Here is a 22792-nt window from a genome sequence, read left to right on the forward strand (position 1 = left end):
TTCTAGATGAACTCAAGGATTCCAAAGAATTTACAAATATTGATTTATATTCAAGATACCATCATATTCGCATATGAAAGAAGGGGATGAGTACAAGACCCCATTCAAAACCAAGAGAGGATTGTATCAATTTCCTATAATACGTTTCGATCTATCAAATGGTCCATCTACTTTTCAAGCTCTCATGAATAAGATCTTACAACCATTCTTGTTCAATACGGTCCTTGTCTTTTCTGATAATATCATCATATATAGTAAATCTAGGGAGCATTAATAACATATAAGGAAGGTATTTCACACATTAAGGAAGCACAAACTCTTTGCAAAAGAATCCAAGTGCTCTTTTATGCAAGATGAGGTGGAATATTTAGGCCACATTGTCGGTGAGAGTATGATTAGAGTCGACCCAAAGAATGTGTAATATGTCAAGCCACCCATACAACTTCTACATCTTTTACATGTTTTCTTGGATTATCTTTTTTTCTACCGGTGGTTCATTAAAAGTTATGCTCATATTGCAACTCCATTAATTGAAGGTTGAAGAAAGAATTTTTCTTTTGAAATTTCATAGCAAGCAAAAGCTTCAATGAGCTAAAATCTATGTTAGTTTCAACACTCATTCTAGTGTGTCCAAATTTTTCTAAAGAATTCTCTATATGTGGGGATGCCAGTGAAAGAGGTATTGGAGTTGTTCTATATCAAGATCATGGAGTATTTGCTTTTGAGAGCAAAATTTTGATGAAAAAATGACAGCTCCATGTTTATGAACAGAATTTCTAGCCATTTTCTATGCAATCAAAAAGTGTCATCAGTATATCTATGGCAACCATTTTAAGGTTAAGTGCGATCATAGAGTACTGAAATTATTTTTTTCTTAGTTCATTTTCTCTCCTAAACAACGATGATGGATAACACTTCAAGGTTATGATTTTGATATCTCATACATGGCAAGACAATATTGTGATATCTATACGTGGCAAGACAGTATGTGGGGATGCTAGTGAAAGAGGTATTGGAGCTATTCTATATCAAAATCATGGAGTAATTTCTTTTGAGAGCAAAAATTTTGATGAAAAAAATGATAGCTCCATGTTTATGAACAAAAATGCTAGTCATTTTTTATGCAATCAAAAAGTGACATCACTATATCTATGGCAACCATTTTAAGGCTAAGTGCGATCATGGAGTGCTGAAATTATTTTTTTTCTTAGTCCATTTTCTCTCCTAAACAACGATGATGGTTGTCAACACTTTAAGGTTATGATTTTGATATCTCATACATGGAAAGACAATATTGTGATATATGATTTATTAAGAATATGAGCATGTTCACTTTCTTTTATTTTCACTTTATACAAAGAATGGAGTCATAATTTACAAGAAAAGTATTTGCTTGATAAAAATGCAACCACTATGATGAGAGCATTTCAACAAGGAGGTGAAGAGTATCTAAATTTTACATGGCATAATGGATTACTGTGGTACAAAGGTCGAGTTTGTTTGGCGCCTCAAACATCCTTAAAGCATCACATTCTACAAGAAATGCATACTTCACCTTTGCCGGGTCACCGTGGGCTATTTAAGACATTTGACACTATCCGTAAGAGTTCTTATTGAAAGGACATTTGAAGGGATATCAATGATTATAACATGCAACATCTTCCAAATGAAAAAAATAAAGATTTCACGGTTCTATCTGATAAATCACTTCAATCATTACCTATTCCTAAAGATAAATTGATTGATATTAGCATGGATTTTATCACAAGCTACCAACAACGAAGCATGGTTGAATTAGCATTTATGTGGTTGTTGATTAGTTGATAAAATCTTCCCATTTCATTCGTGATAAAGTCCAATTTACAACTAAACAAGTGATTGATCAGTTTGTGAAGACTGCGTTCAAGCTTCATGGAATACCGCTTAAGATAGTATCTGATCGTAATACTAATTTATGGATAATTTTTTACAATCTTTTTTTTTCTATGGGCACTAAGTTGACTTCTAGTACAGCTTATCACCCCCAAATGAATGTGCAAACGAAACACATCAATAAATGGTTGAAAGCTTATCTTCACTATTTTACCATAACACTCGAGCTTCTTGGGACTAATGGTTATATTTGACTGAATTTTGTTACAATAACACTCATCATATGAATATGCATGTCACCTTTTGAAACACTCTACGAGTACAGAATACAAATACCATCCGCTCTTTTCCATGATGATTTTAACCTGAAAGTTAAGGTTGAACTTGAGAAGATTGAAGCTTTGATGAGTCAATGCAAGGAAAATATTTGCAAAGCTCAAGAGGTCATGAAAGCTTATGCTAATGAGAAACGAAGGCCATTGGAATTTGATGAGGATGATTGGATTTTTCTCAAAGTATCCAAGTCTAAGCATGCCTCAATAAAAGGAGGTAACAATAAGCATACTCATCAATTTTATGGTCCTTACCAAAATCTCAAGCGAGTGGAAGAGCTTGCTTACAAGCTTAAATTGCATTCTACTCACATTCATGATATCTTTCATGTCTCTCAATCAAAGAACTATCTAGATCCAACCATTACAATTTTGAAAGAGCTTCCTCCAATTGATGATAATGATCTTATCATTTATGAGCCAAAAAATTCATGAAAAAAAAAGAAAGTTTTGAGAAACCAAACATCACTAAAATATCTTACTATATGGCAAGGTTTACCTTTTGAAAGTCACAACTTGTATCAAAATCTTGTAGTGAATTAATTGGCTTAACTTAGTCAAAATGTCTCTTTTATGGTTTGAGCAACTTCTACTTGATGTCTACTTTCTTTCTAAGACACATCATTTGATGAATTTAAACATGTCTATACCAAGTTAATTATGGCAATTTTCCTTCTAACTACCCTATTTACGCAGTTACAACAATTGTATCTATTTCACTCTCTTCAACATTGTGCTTCATGTGGATCTTATTTGGACTATAGCCTTCTCTATTTCCATTGATCTACTTCCTCACATTGTAAATTTCATGTCCATTCTAAGCTTTGAGGATAAAGCTTCTTTAAACCCAACACGCTTGTAATAAAGCATAATACTTAGTGGTAGAGAAAAAATAGATATATAAGGCTAGGATAAACTCATATTCGTTATTTTTTTTGCCATTAATCAAATATTGGTTTTGAGGCTTCCTTGTGTAGATCTCTGGAGATGATTGATCAGGTTGTAGGATACCTTCAAGACGTTTCTTCTCAGGATAAGGACGAGAATAAGAGTCTCATCATCTCAATCACCTGCCTAACCATTCAAAGTGGCCAAGAACCACGTTGCGTACATTCCAAAGACCGCAGCCCTGAATAGAATGGACTTTTTTTTCGAAGCTTTACTGAAACTGCATGAAAGCCCACACAATTCCGATTTCCTTGGTAGCATGAACCATGGCTGAAGCTGATTCTCTCTTATTGATTCATACTCAGATTAACGGCAAATACAGTTTCATAGCTTCAACATCCCCTCGTTTAAACAGAGAAGGCAGGCTTGAACAAGCATTAAGAAAATTCGGGCCAACTTTCATGAATCCAGTTCGTTATTCATGCTTTCCCAAACTTGAAGGAACTTTGGGGGGAAAGAAAGAGATCTCTTACCACTTAATCACTGCCCAATCTAACAGTTTTAGATGTTGGAGCCGCCAATTAACTTGTCTGTAGCCTGACATTAGGCACATTTCACTCAAGAGCACAATGCAAAAAGGTTCGTAACATCACAGAGCAGAATCAATAAGGAAGAAGCTTGGGGCTCAAGCCACAACATATATCCACCAATAAAATTCAACCCATAACAGAAACAAAGATACCAAGATCTTGCTGGTGACCCACCATCACATTTATTACTTGGAAGAAGTGCAACTTGCAAGCCACTCCAGTCTCCACTCAGACGACTCACGAGTCGTACAAAGGCCGACAAGCCAATAGTTCCCAAAAACTTAGTGCACATACCGGCAGCGAGCCATCCAATCTATTCTACTCTCCAATTTTCCATTACATTAAAGCCGGTAACACTTGATGACGCTGTACTCGACCGAACTCATCCACTGAGGATTAAAAGAATCTCAGCGAGGCCTTCTCTTTCTGACTCCCAGTGAGTCAGCATTGTCTTGTCTTGATAAAGATCGCTAAAGAAGTTCTCAGACACTAAATACCACTTCAATAAGCTCTCAAAGACAAAGAAAAGGCCTAGAATGCTACGAGTCTCTGTCTCGGTAGCAAAGCTTCGCGTGCTGGACCTTTGACGTTCCTCATGAATGATCAGACGAGACGGTTCTGATCATCCAGAGACTTTACCCTGACCTGCGTCACCTGTCCCCATGGGCCGTGAGCCAGGCCGTCCAACGACCTTGGTCTGTTGGAATATGTGTCAAAATCAAGCAGTAGTGTAAATGTTTCGCGCAAAGCTCTACCGTCTACGGTCGCCATGGACACACACCGAACTTCGAAGAGAGATCAGACAAAAGCTCACTCTGTCTCGCTCCTTCGCAGTGCACATTACTGCGCTGCAAGAGGTATTTGCATCGGCATATGTCCCGACTCCCGTGTCAATCGGATCCAGCAATGCTTATGCCATTAAATTCCTTTCTAATCAGGGAACAGAAGGCCACGCCACCAGCATGCATAACAGCAAATAGGACCATTTAAATGTTTTTGGCGAACGCAGACATGAATGTACGGTATTTTTTGTACTGCCGCGGCCCGCCTCGTCCACACAGCAGCAAACCCTAGGCCTCCCGGAAGGCACCCAACCTCGACTCTTACTCTCGGCTCTCCAATACTTTATATGTAATAATAATAATAATAACTAGCATTTCTTGTGTGCGCTATCTCGCTTCGTGGCAGTCGTGGGGCAACAGGGAAGCGAAGCTGCCGTGCTATCACATAATAACTTTGCCATCCTTGAGTGCAAAAACACTATATAATTTATTTCTATTGCACAATCATAACATCTATACAATTGTAACATCTGTACAATTGCACAATCATAGCATGAACACATATTCTTCTTTTGCGTCCTCGAGTGTAAGAGGTCACATGCGTGCTCACTATTTTCTCTCTTTTTTGAATATGCTTCACTATTTATTGTCAATCTCTCTCTCTCCCTACCCTTTTCACACCTCTTCTCTTTGTGAATTTTCTCACATATTTATTACCTCTCTCACCTTCTCCACTCTCTCTCCCTCTCCCTTTTTTATATCTCTCCTCTCTCTACAACACCCATCGCTTCCTCTCTCCCCTCCTTTCCACCTCTCTCTCCCTCCCCTTGTATATCTCTCTCCTCTATTTGCAACCCCTCACACCACTTTTGCATCTCTCCCCTCTCTTTTTACACACACACACACACACTCACACACACATACACACACACACACACACTCTCTCTCTCTCTCTCTCTCTCTCTCTCTCTCTCTCTCTCTCGTAGACATGCACAAAAAGGATAGACATGTACTTGCATTTAGGTGTATAGAGACTCATATATGTATACAATACCTCTTATTATGCACCAAACCTATAAATTTCACCCATACTTGCTTTGCATGTTACAATTAGAAATAACATTGCACCTGACCACAAACAAAAGACATACGAAATGCATATTTTATATCCTTGAGTATAAGAAATCACATGTCTACTCACTATCTTCTCTCTATCTTAAATCTCTCTTACTATTTTTTTTGCCTCTCTCCCTCACTCTCTCCCTACCCCTTTTCACCCCCCTTCTCTCTCAATGACTCTCATATATTTGTTATCCATCTCTCTCTCTCTCTCTCTCTTGCACATCTCCTCCTCATTCCCTCCCTCCTCCCTTTTTGTCTCTCTTCTCCCTCTGCAACCTCTACCTCTTCTTTCTGCCCCCTTTTTCATCTCTCCCCTTTCTTACCCCTCTCCTTTACTTCCAACCCCTCCATCTCTCACCCTTTTTACATCTCTCCCCCGTCTTTTGACACACACACACACTCTCTCTCTCTCTCCCTCTGTCTCATATATGCATGTATAAAAGGCTAAAAATGCATTTGTATGTAGCTGTACAGACACTCGTATATATGTGCAATGACCATGTACCAAATTTGTAAACTCATATCCATACTTGCTTTGCGCAATAGTTAGAAGTACCTCTATATTATCCTTGGATGTCACAATTACAAAGTCTAAGTGTATCCAAGCATTACAAAAAAACTCTCAGTATTAATAATACACATAGATGAAGTAGATCCTGAAACCAAAGTTTGTTCCAGAGATTGCGCCAATGCGAACAAAAAAATCAAAAATTTCACAAGGAGCCTAATTAAAACAAAGCTTTCTTTTCTTCGAGGAAACATGGGGAAATTTTTCATTCTCCAACACAACATGGTTAGGTGAAGCAAGCCTCGTTGCCACTCCTCACCTTAGCAATGCTATAGGGGACATGACATTCTTTCCTCTCTTTCTTGCACCTAAAATTTTAGAAAGCCACAATGTAAACGTAAATACATCTAATAATTAACAAAGATTACTTAACTTTAGAATTGACAATAACTAGCCTAACACCTGCAAACCACCTAGCAAGCATTGTCATAGCTTGATGTAGCGTCACAAAGCAACCAAAGTCTTTAAATTCATATGTCGGCCACCCCCTTGGTATTCTATCAATGTGAAATCGTCGAAACCTCTTATCATGTTCAACTTCACCCATATGCACTCGAAAATACTGAGTATATCCACAATGCACCACCTCAATAAAAACTGAAAGTAAAATATCTATATTGGCATCATCATATAAACGCTCAATGACCCTTGCAAGCATTCTTCTTATAACATCATGGATTGTTACTACGCGCAAGATACATTGTAGTTCCTTCTGATACTCAAAAGCTGGATAATAGCCCCAACTTGGAGTAGGTATTTGCAAAAGTGAAGTAAACACTTAAATATAGTGTATGAAATAATTAGTTACTACTGAGTATATGCCAATCGAACGTGACATAAAAGCCATTTCACATATAAGCCAAGCAATGACTACGAAGCTATCAAATTTCAATGGATACATCCCTGCAAAAAAGCAAGCATACCATTGCACCCTCCAAAAAAACACATCTTTGCATGCATCCTTGCAAAAAAGCAATATACCTTATTGCATCTTTTGAAGCACATCCTTGTATACAATGTGCCTCGTAGCATTCAAATGCTCCCATTTTCATCCAGCAATACTTTCACACCACATGAGGATTTTACCCTTGAAAATGCAACATACAACTGTCCATGTGTAAATATCGATGTCTTCAAGTAAAGACCAACAACAGACAAAGTCTGGCGTGCGACTTATTGATGGTTATAGCAAACGCCAATCGAATAGGAAACTGCATCCGCCTCATAGTAAATGGAAATTGCAAAGTGCTAGGAATAAAAGTGATCCTATGAATGAAAACTCGTTCCCCTACCTTTGTTTCTATTACTATCTCAGCATCTATCATCTTTCTATTGAATGCCTTACATATCAACTGTGTCCCATTACACATACATTTTCCTAGATTTAAGTTCCTAAGCAGAATAATAGGTGCATTCATCTTTAGCAGCAAATAGATGGGGAGAAAACCCACCTCCAAGATCTAGTGTATTTAGATACTCTACAGAGACAAAAATGAGCTACCATCTGTCTCTACAATCAAATTTACACTATAGAACTGTATAACCTCTCCATGAATCAATTACAAAGCATGATGATTCAAAGAAGCCACCTCTATATTCCGCGCTACAAGTATAGCACGCTCGTTGAAATATGCTCCAAAGTCTTTCATAGTGGATACTTCACTATACACACTATCAACCAAGGTTTCAATAGAGTGTCCTTTTAATACAATGCTAGATGGTATATGTAACTTATCGCAATTCTCTGTAATACCCACTCCATCCCTTATCCCTTGAATCCAACCAATAAACCCATTATCAATTACATCACCAATGGTTGACATCCACATATTCCTAGACAACCTTAGCACCTTACATGTGTCTCATTAACAATATCTTAACGGGAGCCCTTCATCACGATAGGTAGGATTTGTCTAAAATCACCTCCAAGTAAAGTGACCTTTCCACCAAATGGTTTGTCACAACTCATTATATCTCTTAAAGTTCTATCAATTGCCTCAAATGCATATCTATGCATCATGGGAGCCTCATCACACAAAATAAGGCTTGACCGTCTCAATAGTTGAGCAAGATCTCTCTAAACATGAATATTATAGGTGGATCGATTACTTAGATCCAATGTAATTTTAAACCTCGAGTGAGTGGTATGACCACCCTGTAGAAGCAAAGCAACAATGCCAAATGATGTCGTTGCCAATGCTATATAGCAATCACTGTGTAGCCTAGCAAGCAAACACTTATAAAGAAATGTCTTCCCAGACCCATCGGGACCATCCAAAAAAAAAAAAACATCCCCAGAGTTTGCACCAATAGCATCCATAACTGCAGTATATGCAACTCTCTGTCTGTCATTCAACATTCCCTCCATAGAAAGACAAACTCTATGTTGCTCTAGTATATCATATGCATATTTATCTTCTAGAAGAGGGTTAGCACACAACTAAGAATCCATTCGATGAGGTTCTTGCAATCCATCAAAGTCAGACAATCTTTGCCCATGCTACTATAAAAGGTCCTGAAGATGCAATAAAGCCTTGTTCGATGCCTCTTTGTGTAGAATTGCAGAAGATACATGTGTATGCTCTAGCTACAATTTATATAAAATATCCTCTATATTGGTGCCATAAACCTATTCCAAAGCTAGCCAAGCTAAGCAGGCTCACAAAAGACCAAAATTGTAGCAAACAAAGCACGTAAGTGGGCACCAATCTGCATAGAGGTAGCTTCTCCCAAGCACATAACACACTCATCATCACCCTCTAACATGCCCTTTGCAATACAAGCTTCCTTAAAAGTATTGTGCATCACATTGCCAACAGTACACAAATTCTCAAAAGACATACATTCGTGAGACATTGTTAAGAGCATTCGCAAGTAATAATGCTCACCACATGTAGGCAGCACAAAGGATATTCAACCACATGTATTTCCATGCTTTCTCTTTGTCCACACCTTTTGCTGTGCGTTCCACACCCATTACACTGGGAAGTCTTAATAGCGAATAGCTCGAGTCTCTGGATGAACATGATTGCATGCAAACCGCTTTGTAAGAGTGGTTTTCTTAGCATCTTCATTTTGCATATCTTATATATTGTCTGTATCTTGAAACACCACACAATTCTCACCAAGCAAGTGCACCTGCAACCTCTATATATCAGCCTTCTCATTGTGCAATGCATAGTCATATATTCCCCAACACGCTTCTAAAACATAAACATATCATGCATCTAAATAACTCTCGATCTTGTCCACTTCACAGATGCTCGTACCATTCAACCTTGAGTTTCCAACAGAAAACTTAATGGTTGCACGATCATGTCCCTTATATATATACTTATATAAATACTTAACAGCTACCATTGTTGAGCATACCTCAACATTTATATGTGCATTGTATTTCTTACTTAATTAAGGATTGTATGAAACAATCCATCAATTATCAATAGTATTACTCTTTATTGTGACTATGTTTCCATCATCCCATCTTCTATAAATAGGATAGTTAGAGCTACCAACAGTTGTCACATTCACAAACCTCTGAGGAAAATTTTTAGTGCATTGACCATCATGCATGCAAGGGCTCCTGGGATTCAACGCACCACAAGGACCATGGACATTGCACTTTGAGACAGTTTCAAACAAAGCTGAAAACCTTGCTTCATTAGGAAACTCAGCACAAACAAACTTATCACAATGGCATGCTTCAAAGGGTTTAGAAGGGTGCTCCAAAATCAGCAAAGTATGAGAATGTGGCAACCCTCGCTTTTGAAACTCAATCACACTAATATAGCCTGCAACATTGTCAACAAATTCATTTTCAACAATGTATGCATCATATCAGCATGTTTTTTATGAAAGACCCAAGTGGTCAAATCAGGACGATCATAAGCAGTCTATCCAAGCAACAAAGCATTAGTTATATTTGACCACTTTGGATTAAATTTCATTGTTATAAAGAGATCTGGTTTTCCCTTACTCTGCACTATAGCCATGGCATTTTGATACAACTAATACATGTGCCTTGGCCCACCAGTAAAAGAAGATGGCAAAACCACCCTTTTACCAACAGAGGCACCAATAACCTGTACTCGCTCATTATCCATCAATCCCATCATATCTGTCAAGCCTTTATAAACTTTCGAGCATAAAACTAATTGATTCTAACGACACCAAGCCAACCTACATTGTTGTACACTATAATAAGCATCAACAATAAATTGTTGCAATAATCGACCACCATGCAACATGCAAACCTCAATGTCCTCGCGCACTTGTAGTTGAAATGCATAAAATTGCATCTGAGTAACATATTCCTTATTAGACAATCCATGTACATTAACTGAAATATTAACATTACTATAAGGTACCTTTACATGCCAACCATCATCACCCATAGGAAAAAAAACATATAGCATTGGCACATACGCCCTATGCAAGTTCGAAATAGCAATACATCGTCATCTCAACTATAAACATGTATATCTTGATGATCGAGACTATTCTCATCGCCTTGTCCTGGTATGATAGTCGCAACTTCAATTGCCACTGCAGTTGAGTATTATCTATTAGCCTAATGAATGCCAAAAATATTCATTCTTAAATCATGCAAGGGATTGTTTTGCAATTGTATATCCATGGATCTAAAAGCTTGCGCATATACATTGTGTTAATGCATCATAGATTGAAGCTCCCCAAGTAAATTTGGCACTAAATTAGGCTTAACACCCAATCAATTAGATAACTCATGCTCAATATCATAAACATAAAGTTGTGCAAATCTTGGCCATTCCTATCGTTGCACATTAGGAAGCAGAGGGCCTATATGATGATAAATGGAGCCATGTACTCTAAAGGTATAAGAATTCCCCACAATAGACAAAAACTCATCAACATTGCATACCATGCAACAAATCATGCAATGGCTGCGGTGGACATTGCAACAGTGGCAACATTACTTTTCCATTCTAACAACAATGTTTACCAAACAAAACTGATCCTTGCACTTGAGTCTCACATCTCCACAATTTAGCCGAACAACGCTCACACATCTCAGAAAGACTTCCCATGGAATGCACATCGGGTCTTGAAATAGCAATATTGTAGTCGCAGGATGAATATACATAGTAGGTAAAGCATGCAAAATGGAACAAAAACCTCCATTTTGAGGGCTAAAGGTTGGACCATTATTGACACATGACTCGTTAATCACAGGGTTTCCTAGATTTTGGCTATTTTCAGTATTGCAATTATAATTCATAGCAAAAGCAAATTGTTGCTCAATCAATTCACTATTCCCATTTAGAACCCCCATGCAAGAAGACATATTTTGCATACTATGCAAGGTACTTTGAACTCCCTCATGAATCACACTATCGTGATATAGAGCTTCTCTTTGTGAAATGTTTTGGCACCCAACCATAGTAGAATACATCTCTTTATGTCCCCTTCGACCATGTTTTGTTCGTAGCTGAATCATTTGATTCCTAAGCCTAGCAACTTGTCATCATTTATGCCGCATAGAGTCGAGTCTATGCCTATGAATACGTAGCATATAATTTCTACTAGTTGACCGATGCGAAAATCCTATATTGACTAGATTCTCACAAAGCCTGCATGCCAAGAGAGACTAGGGAGAGACCATGCATTCTTTCAAGAAGAGACTTGATTGAGATTAGTATTTTCAAAAAGACTTAAAAGTAGAACCAATCTAGATTCACATAACTCAAAACACTGTAGTAATTTATTTAAATCAACACAATGCTATGTGTAAGGAATGCTAGTAGTCAAAATACAATTTTTATATTTTTATATTCTATATATAATTAGATATATTATCCAAAGAGAGACAAAGAAAAATTCTATCTAACCAACAAGCGATCCCCAAGCCTATAATTCAAACCCAAATATATCATTCAATAGGAATGCATAGTATACCCAAAACATTAGGATTCTTAAATCATTCCCAACACCAACAATCACGGAACTATGCCATTACTTATCAAAGACTTGATGAAGATTCAAGAATTACCTTTGCCATGACGAAAATAATAGCAGAGTTATCTCTTCACAAATTGCAAGAGATAATAAATTTTTCTATAAGTTAATCTTTAAAGTTGATACATCTAGTCTAGCTTAGTTTGAGTTTGTCACATAAAAAGTGCTACATAATTTCTCAGCCCATAAAATGCAACTTCACAAAAAGAAAGCACACAACATTATAAAAAGCATGTGTCAATGCACTTTAAAACACTAGTAGTCAAAATCAAAATTAGCCCAAATGCAAGTCAAAAAGGTGTATAAAGACCATAACTAGAGAGAGAGAGAGAGAGAGAGAGAGAGAGAGAGAGAGAGAGAGAGAGAGAGAGAGAGAGAGAGAGAGATGTGCATATCCAAATATCACTCTCTCATATGTATTGCATTGCAAAAATCAATTAAGTTTTCTCTCTAGATTGCCAGACAATAAGTTTTCTATCTAAACCTTAAGAAAGAGGCATCACATTGTATGTACCCATTACATTTCAAAACCAATGCATGTTTCACAAAAAGGAAGCATATATCACCATAAGAAAGTGGTGGCCCAAGCACTTTACAACAAGCAAGACAACAATAGCTTATAAGTTTCATCTCAAGCAACAAATACATACTTAAAATAAAAAATGTGATCTAATTTAAGTCCTTATACATTGAACCAAACATTGAAGAGAGAGAGAGAAAGAGAGGAGGGAGGGAGAGACATGAATATTTAAATGAAAAAATCAATTAATTTTTCTCTCTAGATTGCAAGACAATTAATTTTCCCTATAAACCTTGAGAAAGAGGCATCATATTGTATGTACCCATTACATTTCAAAACCAATGCATGTCTCACAAAAAGGAAGTATATATCACCATAAGAAAGTGGTGGCCCAAGTAGTTTACAATAAGCAAGACAATAGTAGCTTAAAAGTTTCATCCTGATTAATGAATACATACTTAAAATAAAAAATGTGATCTAATCCACGTCTTTATACATTGAACCAAACATTGAAGAGAGAGAGAGAGAGAGAGAGGGAGGGAGGGAGAGACATCAACTTTTAAATTTAATTAAATATTATAATTAGACCAAACACCAAGCATTCTATAGAGATTATTACTCTCATATGCATTACATTGCAAAAATCAACAAAGTTCTATCTAGATTGCAAGACACAATGCCTCTTCCTAGAGACGTTACCTTAAGAAAGGGGCATCACATCACATTGCAAGTACCCAATACATTTTACTTAGTTTAGCTTCGCCACATTAAAACCAATGTAGGCCCCACAAAAAGGAAGCACACATCACCACAAAAAAGTGGTGGCCCAAGCACTTTAAAACAATATAATAGCTTATAAGCTTGATCCTGAGTAAGTCCTCCCCCTTAGTTGTGACCATTCATTTGATGACTCAATTGTTGCAGCAAGGCATTAAACCTATTAACATTCATTTGAAACTCCAAGAATGGTAGTCGACAACCTCTTTGCCAAATCACAGGCTTGTGGTTATCTCCAACCCCCCAAAACGATGCCCACATATCATTCACCAATAAATTCATCAACCTGCTTGTCTCAGAGACAATTGTCGAAAGTTCCCTTACTTCAGCACTCAGACCACTTGAGACTTGTTGAAGAACACTATGGGTGTGCTTTGTCTCACACACAGCACTATATAAACCCTTAGCCTATTCTGTAGCTCTGCGGAGTGAATGGCAAGTGCATGATCGACACATGTGCATAAACTCATCTGTAATTCCATCAACTCATTCATCTTGACCTTGAGATGTTTAAAGTCCGAAGAACTTGAAGCAGCCTTTGTGTTCCTTCAAACCCTTGCTGTTCTTGTAGATTTAGCAACACATGTTCTTTATTGCCTTGCCACTTCTTTCATTTTTCGCACACTAACTTTACTAACTCTATTGGACTCCACATTTTGGCTGCAACAACATATACAAATGATTATCTCCAGAAAAAGTATACAACACCTTGTTGTAAATACAATTAGAACTATCTTCCATACCCATGTATGGCTCCAAGTAGGCAAGCGTCAAAGAGACGATGTCATGACCATTTTCTTTAATTCCATTGAATCAACTACATTCAATGGTGTTGAATGCACTATATCATCATCCATGGCATTTCTTTGTTCCATAATGACCACACAAAACTTTCAAGAGAGTATAAGAGTTCCAATAGAGAAATCTCAAAGATACTCAAGATACAATTGATAAACACATTTGCAATAAAAACCCCTAAATTGAAGGTGACTCAGACTCAAAGATAAAAGAACAGTCACATGGCATGAGCACATGTGTAAGTGGCCATACATGAGCACATGCATACATGGTGCTCGCCAAAGGCCAACTAATAACCCCTCCCTCTCTAATGGATGTCCATTCATCCACATTTGTACACGACTCTCACATCATCGAAGGCCTAGCAAGCACCACTCAAACTTGAAAATATGCTAGCCTCGAGCGTATTTGAGACTTGAAAGCAAAAGAATAAACATGCATTAGGCCCAACATGCATAAGCAAATGTGTATATGCCCATGGTGAGAACATGCATACACAGCGCTCAATAAAGGCCAGCCAAGCATTGTCTAATCTTCCCCCTTCTCTCTCTCTCTCTCTCTCTCTCTCTCTCTCTCTCTCTCTCTCTCTCTCTCTCTCTCTCTCTCTCTCTCTCTCTCTCTCTCTCTCTCTCTCTCTCTCAGCCTTGCCAATGGATGTTTGTTCATCTACATCCATACATAGGGCTTGTCAGAGGGTCAAAGGTGTTGTAGATCCAAAGGTGATCGAGGCTCCAAACCGAAAGAATACCAAGGTGAAATACAGAAAAAAAAACCATTAAAATGGCTCTAAAAAAATTTTGTAATCTAAAAGAGATAGATAACATATCTCAAAATGGAGACTTTCATTAATCAAATAAGTCAAATAGGAAGTCTCGTAGAGGTTATGTATACACCAAGCAAACCATAGATCCAAGGATGTGCTTATGTGGTGATTCATTCAAGTTAACATTGCCAAAAACCTATCAAGATAAACTTTGAAAGAAGTAAGTTGCACATCAAGGGCAATGTTCTCCAATGTAGGGGGATGAGCCTATGCGGCGATTCATTTGGGTCAACATTGCCGAGAACCTATTAAGACAAACTTTTAAAGAAGTAAGTTGCACATCAAGGGCAATGTTCTCAAGTGTGACCAAGCTCTCATTCTTGTGAGTAATTAACTCATATACTCCATCCTCTATACGACTTGCACATCTCAGGAAGAAAATCATTATCCTGCATGATGTACATGAGGTCCAACCGTGACCATGTAGTTGCATACTATGCAGAATGGAAAGTAAACCCTGTAGAAGAAGGGTGTAGCCAAGACCAGAGATCTTGCTTAAGTACAACAAGAGCAAACGCATTCCACATACGACTTTCCAGAGCGTCCATCACCGAATGCTCTGATGTTGACTATGAAGAATCAACACACATATTAAAATCCCCCATAAAAAAACCCCGTCTGCCAAGTGACAAGGAGGTATGCAAAGTATTCCAAAGATCCCGGTGGGATAAAGGGTCATTCGGATCATAGAGGCCAAGTAACCATAAGATCTCTCCTTCAAATAAAACTTCAATCACCACAAAACGGCCATGTACATCATTTTTAATAAGAACAGATTGATATTTCTCATGTACAATCATAAGCACACCCGAATAATGCATGGCATATGTCCCTGCATAAAACAAGCGAAACCCATGGCAATCCACAACTTTTCATGCTTCACAGTGACTCTTGTGCTCAACAGCACACAAGACATCCCACTGATTCTCATGCAATATAGTCCACATGGCATGTTGCTTATGGCGAGAAAAAATGCCTCGCACATTCCACGTGGCTATCTTCATGTGTATTCAAAAAAGAAAATCAAGAACGAGGCACAGCTTGCCTTAATTTAACCTTTTCTGCTAGAATGTCAAGGACTCCCTCATCCAAAAAATTAGCTAACACGGCAAAAGAGTTTTGACAGCCAGATTTAGAGGTAGACGGTATATCCACTGTCTTGGGGATGGAATGGGGATAACGACGATCCCATGGGGTAATCACGTTACCTCTAGTATCAAAAGCCAACTTAGCAGGTGGGCCCTCTGGACCGTCCATATATACTTTCCTAGTAGACTAATTACGGGGAGCAGAAGAAACCATAGCATGAGTAGTGTGCTCTGAAGACAACATTTCTTTCTTGCGCATACAAGTGCGCATGGAATCTTGTGAAGCATTAGGTCCAGTATCCGCCATGCTAGCATCAAACCTTTTACCTTTTTTGGCACGTACATCTACCCAGTCATTGCCACAGGAATCCAAACCCGAAACATGTTGTTTACCTTTATCCAAAACTTTAGGTGGCTGGGTTGCATCCTGCGACGGAGCATCAAGCACCATATCTTCCATGGGCAGCACAACATGCCCAGTATCTGAAGTCAGTTGCTTCTCTGGGCATCCGGCCATAAAATGCCCCAATTTTCCACACGAAAAGCAATGCCTTGCGAAGTTGCCCCATTTCAAACGAAAGTGCAAAGGATGCATGCCAGAGCAATTAAGACGTAACCAAGCAGGCCTTTTCCTAGCAGTGTCCCATAACATACTCAAACGGTTACGATTCATGGCCCTTATGCTCGGGGGGACCAGAACAGTGCCCACAACGGCCATAGCATCCTTTAACAGTGGCCAATAGACAGCCAGACAATTTTTCACTTCAACCCACACCGGGCATTCACGTTGAAGCAGGCGCTGAAAATCTGCCATTGGGCACCATGGCACAATATGGACCAAACAGCGATCAAAGAACAATGGCAATTTAGACAGGAGATCAGCATGATGCTTCTCAGATTTCAACAGCACCTCATAGAAGCCTCGAGGCCCAACAAAAATCTCCTCAACACACTCCCCTTGTAGTAGACTGTGCAGCCACTGGCGAATATGCGAAAGCACTGGGATCCTACCAGTGAAGAAGAGTATAACAGCACGGTTATAAAACACTGAAAATGAGCGCAAGACATTTTTCGGGTCCATAGTGGCTTCCAGAACATCTTCAGTTTCAGAGTCAGAAAATGCTTCATGATTATGTTGAACATAATCGCCAAGCAGAGTGTTGGCAAACTCCAGCAAATGCTCCTAGCCAACATCCTAAGAATCCACAGAATCAGAGGCAACCTGAGCATAAGAACGTTCCTAATGATCCATTGTCTCTTCGGAAGTATGCTTGGTGCGTTTGCCCATAGGCTGGAAGTCATGACTAGGAGGCATCTCCTCTGTGCAAGGAACCATATCCTCTGGTTCCTCTGTATCCGAACCAAGGGCTGCCACCGTTTGGTCAATAAAAACCATATCTAGACCAGCCATGTTGTATCACCACTTGTGCAGGTCAGATGCAAAGCCAAGAGCTCATGGGAGGCAGAAATGGGCAGGCCTCTCTCTCTCTCTCTCTCTCTCTCTCTCTCTCTCTCTCTCTCTCTCTCGTGTACAGAGGCGGATCTGCTTTCTTTGTCTATGTGTAGATCCAACTTGTATTGGCAACAGTAGAATGTACTATCTACAGCCTCTGTTTGTCAGTAAGCTGCTACTTCTTGGGTAGAGATCTGTCCTTGTAGAATGTCTATCTGGTTGTCCCTGTTACTGTCGTTGCTCGGTCTGTGCAGGGACGTAGTTTGCAAGCGCACCCGATTGAACATGGCAATTCTGCAATACGCTGGTCAAAGCGTCCACATTGCAACACATCACGATTAGAGGTAGGCAGTATGCAGGTCACGAAAAACGGGGCGGACCAGGTCAGTAGAGTGCAGGTCGCGATGGCAGGCGCCAGGGGCCAGCGCAGGTGACAACATCCACGACTCCCTCTATCGCTCTCGCTCTATCTCTCTGTCACGTGTGGACATGAAGCTATGCAAGCGTGTGGATGTGAAGCTGCGCGAGAAGGCAGGAGCGCGAGACTGGGGTCAGGTCAACGTGCAGGAAGGGTCACGCAGGGGTGCCATCGCCACTCCTCTCTCTCTCTCTCTCTCTCTGCAATTGGCCCATTCTCATATAATTAAATGAATTATCAGTTGACAAATTGACTTCTAATTTTGCATAGCCAGTCCTCTATTCATGAAAGAAACTTCTATGAACTTACCTAGTCTCTAGCTTGTTTGGGATATAGATATCATGTCTATTTGGAATCTATTAGAGAGCATGGAATGCACTCTCCTAGAAGAAATGCTTCTTTATTTGTGTAGGATTCAACTATCTTCAAGTCATATTGCTCCTCTTCTTTCGCAAAGTAGCACACACCTTGGAGCTTCATAATGTCAATTTATGTGAGAGAAAGAAATTTCTTTCAGTATAGTTGAATGGATTTATGTCCTTTCTCTTTCAATAAAGTTGGATACCTCCATACTTTTGCCATAGTATAGAAGAACCTTTGTTATTGCTCATCACAAACAACACCTTGTATTAGCTTGCTCAAGGCAGGTAGAATTTGTTTGCATTGACCATGTATAACCTTAAGTTAGATTTATTGTGGCACCTTTCAGTGAACAATACATCATTTTGGGTATGCCTTGACATGTTGATCATAGAGCCGAGCCCATAATTTTGAGTAAATGCTCATTATCACACATAGATCCAAACCAATGATATTATAGTGTTATAAGTCATTACATTCATCACCTTTGCTATCTCACACTTAAGTGAGCCTTGCACAAGCAAGAGGAAACCCATAGCTCTTGATACTATGATTGTTGCTGCCTAATCTTCCACCATGATCTTTTATACAAGCTCAAAAGATCTAATATCTTCACCAAACTAGATCTCAAATCTAGTTACCACACCAAGGTGGGTTTCATGAGCTTCATATCTTCAAAATCTCATTTTAGTCTTAATCAAGGCACTAGTCATGTTGTTTGGTTTGACTAATGCATCGACTACTTTTAGCTTAATGATGGATTGTAAATTCTTGCCACATTAAGATAAGGTAGTGGTTTTATTTGACGATATCATGTTGCATAAAGGTTGTATAGAAAGACTCAAAAAGAACACAAAGAGCATCTAAATTTAGTGTTTTCTCTCTTACATGGGAATCAACTTTATACCAACCCCAAGAAGGCCAATTTCTTCCAAGAAGAAAGTAAATATCTCAAGTGTAACATTTCTAAAAAAGATACTACTAACATTGATCCTTGAAAGATAGAAATGATTGTCAATTGGCCCAAGCGGAAAGAGATCTACAAGCTAGATTTTTCTTCGGTCTATGAGCTTAGTTTTTACTTAGGTCTAAGTAGTTTCTATCAGAAGTTGATTATGAACTTTACCCATAAAGCTTATTTGTTGACTAAGCTTCTTTGAAAGACTCTTACTTTTATGATCTAGGAAGCTTTAAGATAACCACCTGCTTGCATTATGATCTAGGAAGCTTTAGCTACCATAGCCAAATACTCAACATATGACAAACAACTGACCTTTGTGTCCACGCTCTCAAACTCTAGAAGCATTATTTCATGAGTTCAAATCTCCTTATCAAGACTAATCACCAAAGCATGCACTATCTCCTTACCTAGCCATTGATCTATGATGATTGACATATCAAATATCTACTTTTCTTTATAGGTTTAAGTTTAGATATAATATTAACTTAGGAAGAATAATATATTGAGTCAATGTCCTCTTATAAATAATATCGTAGTACGTCAAGGGTATTCTCTTGAATCCATGTAACAAAGTTGATTAGTTAGTGACAGCTAGTGTTGCAATTAATTAACTAATTAGTTAGAAAAAGTGTATGATAGTTAGTGGATAGTGTAATTATTAATTAATTAATTAATTAATCACTCAATAAGTCTATAGTGTTGCAAACAAGAGAGAGAAACACACACACAGCTATATGTTATCATTTTTGAATGCGAAACTAATAATTATTGTACTTAGAATTAATGTAATTTTGTCATTTGGTTCTATCTCATCATTGTAGGATTCACTTTAGCAAAGGAAACTACAACCTTCATATACATCAAACTTTCACAAGGTTAGAATCCACCTTTTTCCCTTTTTGTCATAATGAACAAAAAAAGAAAGCAAAGAAAACTTTTTAAAAATGCATATTTTCCTTGAAAGATGGGGGAATGGCACCTTCTCCAATAATTATTAAACAATGAAGAGACCTATGTTAGCTCTTTGGCATGCTCCTTATATATCATCTTTATATATATATTTGTATTATTTTGTGCCTTTAGGAAGTAATAAGTTAATTCTTAGCAAAAAAATTAGTGAAATGTGAAAGCAATCACATCTCAAACTTTGACTAAGGGACTTTTTGGTTTTTGATTTTATGTTTTACAAGGTACTCTTGAGTCTTCACCATCACCTCAAGTTTTAAGCTGTGAGTGTTGTTCATCTAACACATAGCTTAAAAAGTTGTTTCATTCTCGCTTACATATGGTTACAATCAAATTCAACAAGATTAGTATTATACATTACAAAATACACATTTAATTTTCATATATAATTCAAAACACATTCATTTGACTTAGATATGGGTAAAATCGTCTTCATTTTTAAAACATTAATATGATTCATAACTAACATATTTAAAGTTTCTAGAATAAGTTACTCCAACCATTGGTATTGTAGTCAAATTATGTATTACTTATCTTTCAATGTGCAAACATCAGCTAAACTCAATAAGAACATTCTAAAGAATCGCATAGGGTTTGGAGGTACTTTAGACAACTACTATTGCACACACAATCCCAAACCTAAACTTCACGCTCCATGTGTCAATCTGATTATGGTATATTAGTATCTATACTACTTTATTATTTTGGCTCTTGGTTCAGTTATCTCTCGAACCTCCATTTTCCCCCCCGAGCCTATTTTGGCTCTTGGTTCAGTTATATATACTACTTTCTTATTTTGGCTCTTGGTTCAATTATTTCCTAAACCTCCATTCCCCCGCCCCCCCCCCCCCCCCTCTGAGCCTATTGTTCCTCCCAAGCCTGATTTTGAATTCAAATTCATGCATGGTACGCGATCATTGAGGCTAGTTGAGGTGGCTTTAATGCATGTCGTCCTCTCTCTCTCTTCTTCTTCTCATGATTAGATTAGATTATAGTTAGGTAGATAAGAAAGTAGAATAGATTCTCTTTCTCATTTTTTTATTTTGCATTTTGCAACCTTACGATCTAGAGCAAGCTGTGGGAGCTTGGGGCAGGCGTCGCAATGAGCAAGCACACAGGTTGGTGGGAGCTTGGAGCAGGTGTCACTCTCTCTCTCTCTCTCACTGAGGTGGGCATCACTCTATATATATATAATATATATATATATATATATATATATATCTCCCTCCTCAATGCTTATGTTGATTATTATTAAATCAATTTTTATGTTAATCTTAATCTTAATCTTAATTAATAGTTAATCGCTGCTTATTATTATTATTATTATTAATCTATGATTGATTTTAATTATGAATAATGATTTATAATTAATTAATAATTATATTGTAACTGTTATTATTAGTTATATTATGTTGTATTATATTATAGTTAATGTTGATGTTATTGTTGTTATATTATAGTTATAGTTATAGATATAGATAGAGATATCGATAGTTGATAAATATAAATTATTAATTTATACTTTATTATTACTATTAATCTATATATTCTATACTTTAGTTATAGATGGTTATTATTAGTTAGTTAAAGATTATTCTATACTTTATAATTATTATTACATTACATTATATTATATATATAATAGTAATAATAGTATAACTAATAATAATACCATTTATAAATGTAATATAATTATATAAGTTCGCCCCAGCAGTGACTCTGTGCCTGCGTTTTAGCATTTGGCAACATGTAAAAAATCATTGGAATAGTCTCAGACTCAATAGAAATGGCTGCTTTGCACTTGCCGAGTAGTGCGCAGGAATGGGCCCCCATATGGGCTTAATTTTGCATTAGTGGGCTGAAGTTGTGGTCTGCCAAGTTGAGTCCAATGATCATGGGTTAAGACATTGAAGTCTGCTCCCTCGTCGATCAAGGCGTTGAAAGAGCATGTTTGTTTTGCCGAGACCGTAATATGGTCCATGATTGTGGCTACTCATGTTGAGATATCGACCTCCACTCGTGATATGCCAGGGTGACCGTTGTGCATTTATGTCACTGACTTGTTAGCTGCAGATGCGGTTGGTACATCGCCATGAATAATAGCTAGATAACAACTATCCTTACCTACTCTAGTTCGTGGCTCAGTTAGTATGCCACCTTAGTTAGTCGAGTTTGGTTTGAGACCCATATATAGGGTTCTTCTATTTCTATGTACAAATGTTCTTTTTGGCTTACACAACTAAGAAGAGGAAAACTATTTTTAGCCTCCACCTGTGTGTGTATTCCCCCATTGTGTAAGTGAGAAAGCTACAAGTGAGACTCCTTCCTTCTCTCCCACAATCTTGACATGGTATCAGAGCCTTGTTCATGGTAAGGAGCTCAAGAAAGAAAACCAAGTTCGCGGTGTTCTGGTAAGAGGACCAGTGTTACTTTCATTTTTCTATTTTGGGAGCAAGTCTCTGCAAGTAGCACAGCCGGAA

General features: G+C 37.9%; 1 protein-coding gene across 1 annotated transcript; it reads left to right on the top strand.

Annotated features, from left to right (window-relative positions):
- Positions 1-2165: 2165 nt before the first annotated feature.
- Positions 2166-2639, top strand: LOC148031710 (uncharacterized). The gene has a single exon (XM_087685598.1). It carries the CDS (start codon positions 2166-2168, stop codon positions 2637-2639), a length of 474 nt encoding a protein of 157 aa, XP_087541724.1.
- Positions 2640-22792: the final 20153 nt, after the last annotated feature.

This window comes from Lygodium microphyllum, chromosome 9 (assembly GCF_053477565.2).
Source record: "Lygodium microphyllum isolate KBCC chromosome 9, Lygodium_microphyllum_v1.1.10, whole genome shotgun sequence".
NCBI classification, from domain to species: domain Eukaryota; kingdom Viridiplantae; phylum Streptophyta; class Polypodiopsida; order Schizaeales; family Lygodiaceae; genus Lygodium; species Lygodium microphyllum.

Coding starts and splice junctions, on each gene's coding strand:
- LOC148031710 (XM_087685598.1), top strand. CDS start 2,166: ATGTCACCTTTTGAAACACTCTACGAGTACAGAATACAAATACCATCC.